General features: G+C 34.8%; 1 protein-coding gene across 1 annotated transcript in view; it reads right to left on the bottom strand.

Annotated features, from left to right (window-relative positions):
- Positions 1 to 14,883, bottom strand: part of DNAH7 (dynein axonemal heavy chain 7) — a 243,722-nt gene that overhangs the window by 210,823 nt on the left and 18,016 nt on the right. The window contains exons 3-8 of the mRNA XM_019939243.3: positions 13,948 to 14,056; positions 13,066 to 13,213; positions 4,701 to 4,788; positions 3,485 to 3,665; positions 1,675 to 1,750; positions 174 to 299 (exon numbers count right to left, since the gene is read on the bottom strand). Of these exons, the coding sequence (XP_019794802.2) occupies positions 174 to 299; positions 1,675 to 1,750; positions 3,485 to 3,665; positions 4,701 to 4,788; positions 13,066 to 13,213; positions 13,948 to 14,056 (728 nt within the window). The remainder of the gene's footprint in view (positions 1 to 173; positions 300 to 1,674; positions 1,751 to 3,484; positions 3,666 to 4,700; positions 4,789 to 13,065; positions 13,214 to 13,947; positions 14,057 to 14,883) is intronic.

Genomic DNA, 14,883 nt, shown 5'->3' with positions numbered 1-14,883 from the left:
AAACACTTCTATGTTGTTTAAAACCATTCTTACTTAGGTTAGATTTGTAATTATTTTTAAAATTTATAGTTAAAATAGTAAAAGAAATAATTAAGATGTAATAACTTTCATCTCTCTTAAACAAAACAAACAACAACAACAACAAAACCCTCAGTAAGGCCAGAAATACTTACCTAAAAGTACTGTGCCACAAATCTAGCACCGCCAACATTGTAGGGTTCATTGCGTTCAAGTGATCCCTAATATAACTGCTTGCAGCTAAAAAAGATTTCCTCCAAGGTTTTGGAAGAATTTCCATTCTGAAAGCAAAGAGAAAATAGTCATCTGCTTTAAAAATCAGGAAGTCTTATAAAAGTCAAAGTACTTTTTGAGTAATAATTTTATTTGAGTAATAATTTTTTGAGTTTAATTTGAATTAAAAATACGATTTATCCCTCATGGTAATAACAAAACATGTAATTATGTTTTAAAGTATATAAAAGTCATACTCTTTGTGGTTTAGTATAATTTTTAACTAACGCAGATAAAATTAGATTTGAATTTTTATCACATAAGGCAATTGTTTTTCTCTAAATGCTTGATGTGATGGAGTCCACAAATAACTAATAGTGATCAAACAGGAAGAGTAGCCAGCTACGTTTTATATATATCTTAAAAGATTTCTTTTTAAGGAAACATTTTATGTCCCTATTGTTTTTAAAACATTTTAAGAATATACTCCAGCCTGGAAATCTTCTTGAACTTCACCTCTGACTGTGTAAAGGTCACTTACAAAATCATAAACAGTAACATTCTATTTAAAGATATTTATTCTGTAACTCCGCCGACTTGACTAATCATCTTTTATATACTAAAGATGTGCCATTTTCATCCTTCAGAGTATATTTAAACATTTACATTTTATGCCAGTAACCTTTTTTTATTCTCATTGATTTTAAACACTTAGTCTTGTTTTAATATATAGTAAAGTTAATTCAGTTTTTCATTTGTGGTCATATCACCTTTACAATTACAAAGGATAGTTTTTGTCTATCCCTGGGAGAAAAGCTGTTCTCCATAGAAGATACATTGACTTTCTTTTTTTTTAGTTGTTAAGAGAAACAATTTGGGGCACTTTTAAATGATACAAAAGAAACAAAGTAAAACTGAAGTGGTTACTTAATCATATAAGTTCTATTCTTCAAACTATTTAAGTGATGTATTCCTAAATGTTATTTTAGGGAAAATATATAGCAAATGGATTTTCCCATATGTGTTCTATATTTTAATCCATGTAATATATTCTGTGTTTGCATATTTTCTGCAACATTCCCACTGTGTTTTGGGGCATTCAAGTTGCCTTCAAGCGTTCATGTCCCTAATACTTCTAAAGCCTGTGCTTGGAGCTGTGGAGATAAAAGATCTGTATCAAGGTCTTTCACCAGAGCACTTATGTTTTAACCACATAGGCATCCATCTGTCAGTGTGTGTTTGCCTACCCATCTATCCATCAATTTGTAAACATAACATGTTAGGGCTTAAATACATAAACAAAGATAGTATGATCAGCTGTATATATGCAGTACACAAATTATAAACATATATATGAGAAAATATAACCAGTGTATAAATATATCCACATACAGAGAAATGATTGCAAAAAATCAATATTCTTAGTGAAACCTGAGTGCTTACTCAGCACGATGGGGTGGAAGTTCTTCTACCTTTCTGTCATCTTCCTTTTCTCTAGGATCTTTTAAAACAAAATCAACTAAAAGAAAATTGAAAAGTTCTGATCAACAACCTTATAGTAATTATAGTATTTCCCAAGCAATTGCACAACTAATTCCTTTAAAATTGTTTACATTAAGTTTTTTAAAATGAGAGATTTGTGCATTTATAAACACAAGAAAATTTTAAAATTTTTATGAGAAAATCTATGATGTCTGTGTCTTTGAGAATATATATACCCTTTCTTAACAATGTTCCTGTTCTTTATTCGAAAATCATTGCTCTTAATATTATTGATACATTTTCCTTTTTAGCTCTTCCACCAAAAGTGTTCTTGTTGAATTGAAGGTCAACAATACAGAGTAGCAGTAGTTTCCCTTCACTGAGGAAAGATACATATTGCTTTGCTGTTCTCTTTTAAACTGCTTACGAGCATAGAACTACCTTGTTATGAAATCAGTAAAGTGAGCTACTTCTGCCTCTGCAGTCTTTAATTCAGTTAATTCTAACTTTCTTGCTTTCTTTGAAGATGCTCTTTCTAAAATGCAAATATGTTTTTATCCCTCTGCCTAAAATCCTTCAGTGACTCTCCTTTACCTTCAAATGCTTAAAAGTAAGCATGTAAGGCCCTTAGTATTCTATCCCCTTCCCAAAATGCACCCTCTTCTTTGGCCATCAGAACCGCTTGCAAGGTCAGAAGAGCCTTTCGCTCTTGTCTGCCATCATTCCCACCATTTCCTAGGCCATGCGTGTTCCCTAGTCTGTATATGTTCATCCTTCACAACTCAGTTCAGGTGCCACAGAGTCCTTCCTAACAAGTCAGGCATGACCTCTTCTCCCTTAGACCATGTTCTCGATTTCTCTCCTCACTGTACTTGCTACTTTGCTTTATAATTTAGTGATTTGTCCATGGCCCTCATTACCCTATGAACTCTTTGGGGGCAAGGATATGGCTCTTTACATGATCAAAACACTCAATAGGAGTCTTCAATGCAGTGAATGCCCTCCTCCCTGAAGGGTCCCGCAACCATTTCAAAGCAGTATGATTTCTCCAACTTTGACATAGCATCAATTATACCAGGCTTACTATCACAACCAATCGAAGAACCTTTTTTTAAAGCACAGATTTGAAAGACTGCCTCCAGAGATTTTAATTCAGATCGGTCTGGAAATGAGTACTTTTTAAATGGCTCTGATAATGTCAGTCTTAGAGCCTATTGGTCTATACCATGAGTCAGCAAACTTTCACGCAAAGGGCCAGACTGCAAGTATTTTCAACTCTGTGAGCAACAAGGTCTCTATCACAACTACTCAACAATCTCTTATGGTGCAAAAGCAGCTATAGATAATATGCAAATGAATGTGTGTGTCTGTGTTTAATAAAACTTTATTCACAAAAATAGGCAGTGGGCCAGATTGGGCCTATGAGCTGTAGTTTGCCAACCTCTGGTCCATAGCAGTAGTTTTGTAATTAATCACACTCTAGTTTATGATATCAGTAATATTAATATTAATTAATTAACATTTTAAAATTTGTTTCAGTTATGTCCTTTGTTTAGGGGATATAGCCCTACAAATAGAAAGACGGTTTTTAAAAATTTTTGCTATATTTTATTAATGAAATTTGCCTGAGATCTTAAGCAATGTAACCACAATACAAGAAACAGCCTAATAAATATAATAAATAGTTTCAAAGATAGGTGTTAACTTTAAATTTTTTAAAATTTATCTTTAATAAGACGCATTCAAATTAGAAAGAGAAATACTGATTTACCTATGGATTTTTTTACACTAAGAAGATAATCTTCTCTCATTTCATCAGATAATGCAAGTATGCTGTTAGTGAGGACTTTCAGATGGTGGGGGACTAAATCCAATACATGCTCCAGCCAAGAATCTTCCATTGGGGCTACGTGGTCCGTATCAATTCCATGGTGGATATAATAGTAATATCTCTACAGAAAAGATAATGAGAAATGGAGATGGGTTTAATACTATAATAAAAGAAGTATTTATCAAAACTAAAACCACTGAGCAAAATTAAAGTTTTAGTAGAACAAAGTATTTACAAATCATAAAAAATTATTTTTTGCAATTCATTATTTGAGCTCTCCTAAATTAAAAAAAACTTAAAAAAACCTTATTTCATGAAAATTAAAACTCTTACCTTAATTCATAACTACACTCTAAAACTTGAAGTTACATTACTAAATATATGATGTACTAAACAGAACTCATATATGTGGAGGTAGAATTTAGTGTTCTATAAATGTGTGAAAATTTAGGATGTTCGTTTTTGTCCTTGTGTTATTGATAATCAGAAGTAGATCTTAAAAGCTGTAAGTGAATCAGTATCCCTAGTCATTAATCTCAGAAATATTACCCAACAGGATTTACAAAATTTCTAATTGGCCTGTTAATATTTCATGCCATAATTTTACAGATGTTGTTAAATGTGTACACAAAAAATTCATTTTAAGACATGATAGTATTTCTCTAACAATGGACATTTAATGTCGATATATTTTCCCAAGTTTTTCCATGTCACTTAGAAAAAAATTTAAACATCAAAAAATACTTTCAAATTAGCAATGTTAAAGTCTTTGATATTTGCTTTTAAAAAATTCTATATTTGAAATCGTTGAAGAATTACTTTTTTCTAAAGTAAGTTAATATGCTCTGTGACATGTACATTATGTAATTAAAATAATTTCTCATAGAATAAAGACATGTAAAAGCTATACATGACTGAGGCTAGCTTTAACATAGGGAGCAGGGAGACTTGAGATTCTCTGACTGTGGTCTTAGGAAATGAGGGGAAGAATAATTTCCTCCGTTAATCCAATAGAGCAATTTTATGGAACTTCATCTTTACTCCTACATCCATGTATTTGCACAGGAAGGAGCACAGAATAAACTCAAAGGCACAAGAGCACCTTCAAGTGCTTCCTTTACTTTCAATTATACTGACAAAAGAAATAGCTTGTTACCAAGATGTCTCTCTCTATTGCAGAAGTGGTTAGTTTTGGCAATGTGCTTTCATCCAGAGTAGCTGAGTCTAAGACAGCATCTTGTTGCCTAAGAAAATGATAAACACACTATTCAGATGTATATAAATGGCAGTTAGAACATAAATCAATAGATTTATCTGTCAGACTGTCTTTTATAAAATAAGAAAAAAAGGCATTGTGGAACATTTTTAAAATAGTAAACATATTTATTTGGTACCGTATTCCTCCCAGAATACCTTCTCTTTATTCAGAGAGAGAGTTTTATTGAAAGTGATTTGAAAGATCTAATTCAGAGGCCGCATCCTTTTTGATAGGCTTTATTCATTCTTGCTCATTGCTCCAAAATCATCTCTCTTCTCTGAACTTTTATAGGAATGTTCTTGCATTATTCCTAAAACATGTATGGTTATTTATAAATATGACGTTTAGAAGAGCACTGATGGAAAAGACTCTAAATGTAGTTTTGCCAAAGACACAGATATATTCTTCAAGAGACCATTTCTCAGATATCTAGGAACACATATTAGAAGTTAGCAACAAGTGACACAGAAGCTCATATGCTCCTATGTTTTTATTATTGGCTAACTGTTCATATAATACTATAACGTTTCTAGGTATAATTCAATTCAAAACCTATATCAGATATGAGCTACATTTTGTAACTTCCTCTGGGGCTCCAATGTGTGAAAAGTTCACATCTTCAGGAAAATAAGTTGTTTTGTGATACCTTTAACCTCTCTATCATTGAATGTATCATGCTCCAGGTCCCAACTTCATCAGGATGGATACAGGTTAGTGATGCTGTGTAATAAAATACTTCTCCCCACTAACTGTCCAGTGAGTGGAGACTGTAGGTTTATTGAATATCTGTCTGAGATATCATACCAAAGTAGGTACCCAGAATGGATCTTCTGACTTAGTTTTTTGCAAATCTAGGAATCCACTATCTTGTGAACTTTAGACTTATTTTTTTCAACTAAATGGACCAGAGAAGAGAGGCAAGGCAATGTGTCAGGAATGTCTCAGGAATATCTCAGGAATGTCTCAGATCTTCAGGGTATTCTGTGGCTGGAAAGAGAAGGGTTATTTTAACTGCAAAAGTAATCATCTCGTTATTTTGGTGTTTGTATAGTAATAAGATACTAATGACAGTAACGTACTTCAGGAATCAGGACATCTGGGTTCAGATTCTGCCACAATAAAGTATATGACCTTAATAAATGGATTGTTGTTTTTTTTTTTTTTGTTGTTTTTTAATGGAAGAAATGCTTATCCTATCTACTTTGCTGAATCCTGACGCTCAAACTTCATCCTCTGTGTGAGTAATGTGGACCTAGAAGGATGCAGCAAGGTCAGGAGAGGTGAAGAGGGAGGAGGTTAGGGGCTACAGGAGAGGCTGCAGAAGTTCTTGCAGTCAGAATGAAGATCCTTTCAGCTCTAAAACTCTGTAATTTTATTGTTCTGTGGCCGCAGGCAAAGAACCTGCTGCTAGGAACAATAATAGAAGCTTTCTCTAATCCTCACACCTACTGTTACAGGAGACAATGACATAATTATCCCCACTGCACAGATGAAGAAACAATGTCAGAGAGATTAGATAACTTCCCCTTCATCACACTGTTAATTAAATACAAAACCAAGGATTTGCCCATCCATATGTGCTTCTAAACTGTCATGCTCTTTCCATCAAAGCAACATTCCATTCAGAAATAAATCAATCAATACTGGAGACACTGTACCTGTTAAAGAGAAAATATGATGTACTTTATTTCTCAAAACTGAAAGAACTATATTGATATTTTTTCTCTTTATCAATAGAGATTTTTCGTTCAAGATGGTGACATAAACATCCTTTTTTTCAAGTTTTCCTATGAAAATGGTAATAATTTGAATGCACGATTGTAAAGCAACTAGAGGGTCATCAGCTGAGTAGATACTTCAACAAATTTTTGGAACATGAAAAGAAGATAAAGAACAGATGAAACAACTGAGAACACCACAGACCGTAACTCATGCAGGAAGGAAACCAATCTGCCTAGGAGACCCCTAGAAAAGGCTCTCGTGTTGCAATCAACAGGTACCAAGGGAGGAAACGTATAGGAAGGCTGACAGCAAGGAAATTATCTGAGCAACTTTATGCCAGCAAATTAGACAACTCAGGGGACTTCCCTGGTGGTACAGTGGTTAAGAATCTACCTGCCAATGCAGGGAACACGGGTTAGAGTCCTGGTCTGGGAAGATCCCACATGCCGCAGAGCAACTAAGCCCGTGCGCCGCGACTACTGAGCCTGCACTCCAGAGCCTGCAAGCCACAACTACTGAGGCCACGTGCTACAACTACTGAAGCCTGCACACCTAAAGCCCATGCTCTGCAACAAGAGGAGCCACCACAACAAAGAGTAGCCCCCACTTGCTGCAACTAGAGAAAGCCTGTGCACAGCAACGAAGACACAACACAGCCATAAACAAACAAACAAACAAATAAATAAATAATTTTTAAAAAAATTAGACAACTTAAATGAAAAGAACATATTCCTAAAAGGTAAAAAAGTACCAAACATGCCTCAAGAAGAAATAGAAAATATGAAGAGATCTGTATCAAGTAAACTAATTGAATTAGTAAGTAATAATCTTTCCACAAAGAAAAGTTCAGGTCCAGATGGCCTCACTAATAAATTCTATCAAACAAGTAAGGAAGAAACAACACCAATTCTACACAAATTCATTTGGAAAATAGAGGAGGTTGAAACACTTAACTCATTTTATGAGGCCAGTAGTACCCTGATACCAGAGCCAGACAAAGACATCACAAGAAAAGTACAGTCCCATATCATTCATTAATGTAGATTTGAAAATCCTTAAAATTTTAACAAATCCATTATGTATATTACATATACATAATGACTAAGTGAGAGGAATGCAAGGTTTAACATATGAAGATCATTTAATGTAATATGCCATATTTAAAAAGGACAAAAATCAAATGATCATCTCAATGGACATTGAAAAAGCATCTGACAGAAATCCAGCATCCACTCATGACGAAACCTCTCAACAAACTAGGAAAAGAAGGGAAATTCATTAATCTAATAAAGAGTATCTTAAAAACCTACAACTAACATCCTACATAAATGTGAAAGACTGAACACGTTCCCAATAAGACTGGGAATTTCACTATCACCAGTTCTATTCAACAACGTACTGGGGCTTCCCTGGTGGCGCAGTGGTTGAGAGTCCGCCTGCCGATGCAGAAGACCCACATGCCGTGGAGCGGCTGGGCCCGTGAGCCATGGCCGCCGAGCCTGCGCGTCCAAAGCCTGTGTTCCGCAACGGGAGAGGCCACAACAGTGAGAGGCATGTGTACCGCAAAAAAAAAAAAAAAAAAAAAAAAAAAAAGTAAAAGAAAAACAATGTACTGAAGGACCCAACAAGTGTAAAATGGAAAGAGAGAGAAATGAAAAGCATCTAAATTGAAAATGAAGACATAAATCTATTATTTGCAGACAACATGACTGATATGTAGGAAATTCTAAGGAATCTTTTAAAAAGCTCCAGAACTAGTAACCACATTTAGTAAGGTCTTATGATATAAAATTAACAAGCAAAAACTCAATAGATTTTTCTATATACAGAGAAAGAATAATCAGAAAATGAAATTACATAATTTCATTCACATCAAAAAGAAAAATACTCAAGAATAATATTTTTAAAGTCTAAGACTTGTACATTAAAAATACAAGACACTAATGAGAGCAATTAAAGAAAATCTAATTTAATGGAGAGAAATAACATGTTCATGGACTGGAAGGCTCAATATTATTGAAATGGCAATTCTCTCAAAATTGATTTATAGTTTCAATGCATTGTCTACTATATCTCAGTAAGCTTTTTCTTTTTTTTTTTTTTGCAGAAACTGACAAGCTGATCTTAAAGTGTAGTATATGAAAATGCAAAAGACCTAGAATAGCCAAAACAATTTTGAAAAAGAAGAATAAATTTTGTGGAATTAAACTACCTGATTTCAAAACTTAATACAAAGCTACGTGACAAGTGGTGTAAATACAGACACATAGGTAAATGCAAGAGAAATAGAACCCTATATATGGTCAAATGATTTTGGACAAAGATGCCCAGGTAATTTAATGAAAATTGTCTTTTCACCAAATGAGGCTGAAACATTTGAATATCTATATGCAAAAAAATTAACCTTAACCCTTACCTCATAACACAGATACCTCATTGAAATAAAGCATGCACATAAATGTAAGAGCTAAAACTAAAACTAGAGCTAAGCTAAAACTTCTAAGAAAACATAAGAGAAAATATTTATGATCTTGTGATAGGAAAAGTTTCTTGGATATGACTCCAAAAGCATGAACAATAAAAGAAAAAAAATGATAAGTTGAGCTTCATCAAAATTTAAAACGTTTGCTTTTCAAAAAATGCCAGGAAGGAAATGGAAAGATAAGCCACAGACTGGGAGAAAATACTTGCAGAAGATATATCTGATAAAGGACTTGCATAGACACTATATAAAAAACTCTTACAAGCCAATAATAAGACAAACAACCCAATTTTTTAAAATGGGCAATAGGTTTAAGTTGACAGTTCCCCAAAGAAATTATGTGAATGCCAAACAACTACAAAAAAGATGTCCATCGTTATTAGTCATTAGAGACATACAACCTAAAGCCATGATAAGATACGACAACACATTTACTAGAATGGTTAGAATGACAAAACACAACAAAAGACAAAGTGTGGGCAAGAATGTAGAGAGACTAGAAACTTCTTTATACATTCCTGTGGGAATGTAAAACAGTATGATGATTTGGAAAACAGCTTAGGAATGTCTTAAAAATTTAAACATACACCTACTACACTACCCAGAATTTCTATAAATAGGTATCCACGCAGCAGAAGTGAAAACAGATGTCCACAAAAAGACCAGCATGCAAAGCTCATAGCAGCATCGTTCATAATAGCCCCAAATAAGAAACAGTAAACAAGATGGATTTCAAAAACATACATAATGTATGATTCCATTTATGTGAAATTGTAGAAAAGATAAAGCTATAGAAACAGAAAGCAGATCGATGATTGCCTGGGGCAACCAGTGGTAGAAAGGATTAACTGAGATGGGCAAAAGGGAACTTGTAGATGACAGAAGTATTCTAAAACTGGATTTTGGTGAAGGTTGCGCAACTACAGAAATTTACTAAAATTCATTCAATTGTACATTTTTAACATGGATGAATGTAATGGTATGTAAATTATATCTCGCTAAATCTGTTTTTTACAGACTATATAGAAGGCTTTGAAAAGACAAACTGACAGTACAAACAGATTGCAAACAAAGAAGTAACAAATAAAGCAACAAAGGCTTCTCATCAACAATAATATATGCCATCATGTGGCTATAGATAATACTGTATCGTGTAATTGACATTTGCTAAGAGAGTAGAACTTAAGGGTTCTCACACACACACAAAAAGGTAAATATGTCAGGTGATGGATGTGTTAACTTGATTGCTGGAAATCCTTTCACAATGTGTAAGTATATTAAAATCACCACATTGTACACTTTAAATATATTCTATTTTTATTTGGGGAAAATTGTTAATATTTTTCAATGTTTTCCATATTTGTAGGGAAAAATTACTATTATCCTTTAACTCTGTAGTGAGCTTAGTCATTAATTCAAGAGTAAGGGCAAAATAGTAGCGACCTTTACAAAAAATAAAAGTCTCGAGTTTACTCTCCACAGATCCTCATTGAAGGAACTACTAAGGGAAGGACTTCAGCAAAAAAAAAAAAAAAATGAACCCGCAAGTGAGGAGTGGAATGCAAAGGCAACTTTCTAAGAAATTAGAAAACATGTTAGTAAATCTAAGTAAGTAGGAGCTTTAGAAAAAGAGTATGGGGAGTTTAAGGACTTGGTAAAACTAAAATATTATAGAAATATTGGTAGAAATAAACAATCACATGAAAAATGCAAAGGAAAGTTCAGAGCTAAGTTAAAGCACTCGAAGGTCCTTTCATATTATTCAGAGGGAAGATGGATCAAATGAATTTTAAACTTTTAAAAATATAAGTTATTATATGTGGCTTTAAATGCTAGGGTAACCACTAAAAGAATAAAAATATGTTTGATAGCTTTTAAGCCAATAGGAATAAAGGGACAGAAATTTCAATTCAATAGAATAAAAAAGATTAAATAAGCAAAGGCAACATACAGTAAATAGAAAATACAAAATAAGAAATATGTAATACCAATAACTACAAATGGGATTAAACATGCTACTAAAGTCCAGAAACTCAAAGACTGAATTTTAATAAGAGCATCCATATAGTGTTTGTTAAAGGTATAACTAAAAATGACAATGATTAAAAAGAGACTTCTGTTTCTTATAACACAGCAGCAAAGATAATCTGAAAAACCTCCCAGTACCATTCTATAAATACTGGATAATATGCCACAAAGCTCCTTTGAATGCATAGCTGAGCTCACAAGAAAAAAAGGAAATACTCAGGAGGGAAAAGATGGAATGACAAGGCAGAGTAACAGCCAACCCCCGAGGCTACGGCTGCCCTTGGGGGGCGGAGCCTTGGACTTTAATGCCCATGGGGGTCAGGAGATGATTCTGTAGGCTGGAGTTAAATGGAGAATTCAAACCCAGACCTCTGTATGAAGCTGAAACCCAAGACGGGCTCTATCCTCAACCAGAGGAGGACCAAAAATGACAGGTACAGGAAAGTTGTGTCAAGAAGATCATTTGTCTTGGCCAGGACATTGGGAGGAGAAAAAATTGCTTCTATGAGTTTGTAACCAGAGGCCTACCCACCCACGGCTTAGAGTGTTGATTTTACTCCAAGTTCGTGTGTTCTGAGAGGGCTTAATTGAAGAAAGTGATGTAAGTGGGCCAAGCTGGTAATGTCTAGTGGTGCCTGGCAAAAGCAAACTCCAAACCACTCTTGCAGAGGCACACGCCCACGATCTAACTGCACAGGAGCCCACATATCTGCCATCTCTTTGTCAGCACACAGTGACCACTGCCCTCCCCTCAAGATGCCTATCCAGCCAGTAAGGTGTCACATGGGGACAGTAAAATGGAGCTCTGTGGGTGAGTGACTTACTGTAATGTGTCACTAAATTCTGTTCACCAATGGCAGTGTGTGTGCGTTGAGAGTCATGATGAAAGAAAGGGGCTACTGAACAACTAGCGTCAAGCTGTGAAAAAACAGGCAAAGAGGAACTGGTGACTTGCATCTGCATTGCCCTCCGTAAACAGATCTGTACTTCAGACTGAGCAAGCCCTGTCCTGATCACACTGCTGATCATTTCAGCCCAGTTCCTTCCTTTTATACACAAGGAGACCCACAATGCCAGGGAAGTCACCACATCACCTGAACAGACAAGATGGGGAAAAAAATAACTGCTCCAAATCTTCTACCAGGCAGCATGCCTACAACCAGAATTCCCAGACATTCAGCTCTCTCAACCAACACCAAGTATTAATATTGACACCTGATGGAAGAAATGTTCATATATTGAGGTACGGGGAAGTCTTTCTGGCTTATACATGATTTGGCTTGAACTTCATGCTAACTCAAACAGCCTGTCTTATGGCCCGTCAGACATGCCTTGTACATCTGTTTTAACCATTAAAGAAAAGATTGCATTTAAAAATCTAAATGGAGTGACTGCTTCAGGCATTTAAAATGGAGCCAGGTGGCCATTGTGGATGTGGTTTCAGACATGTTCCTGCATCACTGAGAACTTAAATTTTCTGAACTGTTATCAAATTCAAGGATACCACCAGCCATGCTCAAAACAGTATCTGCTGGCAGCTGCCAGCTACAACCCCTTGTAACTATGCAACCATTTTGGACCCCAACCAATCCTTACTTAACAAGCATCCTTCCTTCTTGCCAGATCCAATTATAATTCTTGATAAACAACTCATGAAACTAACTGTAACCTTGTAGTTTTTGTCTTTGTAAGCCTCCCCCCGTTTTGTAGTCTGGAGGAACACAAGTCAAGGGCTTATTGAACCTGTATCTCCTAGATTACAGTCCTCAGTTTGGCTTGAATAAAACTCTCTCCTATCCCTAGTATAGATTTTTTTTATTGATCATTTTCATCAACATACCTTTTCAGCTGATGATATTTAAAAGTGAGACACCTTTAGAGTTAAGCTCAGTCTTTCGTTATTTATACCCTGAACTCATTCCAACAAGGCTTTCAGGCATCCTTAGAGAGGCACAGAATTCTTATAATTTTAGATTAAAAACTTCCCAGGGGCTCTAACGAGGATAACACTGGTTAGCTTATAGAACTTACATAATGACATTAACAAGAGTGCTTCTAAAGTTTTCTCGTTCTTTATGTGGAGATTTGCTCTTTGATTTGGAAGTAGATGGTCCAGCATGACTATCATCAATCTGGTCGAGTAACCCACCCTTTTTTCCAAAGCGTTCCATGTATTCAGCTTGAATTTTTTAAAAAAAAGGCATAAATTAGTCATCTAAAAAGTAAGCTAAAATATTTAAGTGGTTAGAATAAAATGCTGAAGCATGTTTTAAGAAAAAAACTACATTCTTTAAGTTCTTAAGTAACCACATTTTCTTTCACTACGAGGAAGTTAAACTAACTCTCATTTTATGTCATCATGAGAAAACTTTATTTCAAGAATATTCATTATTTTATATTTTGATTAATGTTAATAAACTCAGATTTTCAATTATATTTGCATAGAACCTTCTTAAAATGAAGATTAAAATTATTATAAAAACAGAATATAAAACTATTTCAGAAAATTTAAAGAACCATGATGAAAAAAATGTTAATATTCAATACAATCAATCTGATAAGTCAAAAATATTAATATAAATAATTTAGAAGTAATGTTTACAACTTACTAAAATCCCCCTTAGAAAAACCTTTAGTCTTTGATACAGAGGCAAATTCTGAATACAATAAATCAAAGTTTTATTATAAACATCCCAATTCCTAAAATATCAGCTTTTATAGCATTTACAACAGCCTGAAATAACTAAGAACCGGATTCAATTATTTTCTTAGGGAACACACTTGGGATAAATTTTTCTACTTTACATAAATATTTCAGTTTACGATTTCATTGCTCTAATTAACTAAATATTGTGTGATTTTTTTCTCTAGAAAATGTCCTTCAAGTCTAAGATAGAATATTAGAGTTCTTACCATACGATTGTTGATTTTTAACACTAAACTGCTCTGGAATACCTTCATCCCGCTTTACACTCAGGTGGAATGATGGAGCCGCCTGCTGCCACTGGGGCTTTGAACTCACCTGAAATATGAAATTTAGATAGCATTAACAAAACAAGGTCAGGGGACAAAAAAAACTTTTTTCATGAAATGCGTAAGAATGTATAAACACAGACGTTTTCTCAAACAAATTAGGACATCTGTAAAGAAGGCACAAATACCCAATAGCAAATGTCACTAAAGTCTGTGAATGGCACGGTGTGTGACATCTGGGACACATCACCAAAGGCTCTGCTGCTGGTTTGACGTGGACACCTGTTACCTAACTGAGGTGTTCATTCCACAGAGTTTACTCACCCACAGACATTGGCAAGTGATTTTTTAAGCCTTCCATCTTAATTAGAGCCACACCGTGCTGGACTCCAACGCTAATGAGTTCCTCTACATTCCAACTCCAAAGGATCTTCCTGTTCTCATGGCTTCAGCAGCTCTAGATTACCCTGGCAACTCACAAATTCATTCCATCGTTTAAGGCAGGGGTTATAAATTCTTATATCTACACAGTTCTGGCAGGTATCATGAAAGAGGGAGGAAAGGTAGTGATGATAGCTAATTGGCACTCAGCTTCAGTGCTGGGAAATGTTAGGGGGTGGTGGGGACTGTGGCCAACAGGAGAAAACCTACGTCTCCTAAAACGGCAACAACTAATTAGCTCGAGCCAGTTACTGCGATAACAGAACACAGACCCACTGTTGCTAGAACCTATGTCTCTTCAAGAAACCCAGATGGGTGGGTTTTAAAGTAGAATGTACATATTTTAAAACAATGACAATTGAATCTGTGTCTTCCTCTCACATTCAGGCCAACTTGACAGCCCATGCTTGTACTGGCTTTTATTGAATAGTTTTA

The sequence above is a fragment of the Tursiops truncatus genome, chromosome 7, assembly GCF_011762595.2.
Source record: "Tursiops truncatus isolate mTurTru1 chromosome 7, mTurTru1.mat.Y, whole genome shotgun sequence".
NCBI lineage: Eukaryota > Metazoa > Chordata > Mammalia > Artiodactyla > Delphinidae > Tursiops > Tursiops truncatus.
The sequence above is the reverse complement of the archived record's forward strand: the minus strand, read 5'-3'. Positions and strand labels throughout refer to the sequence as shown.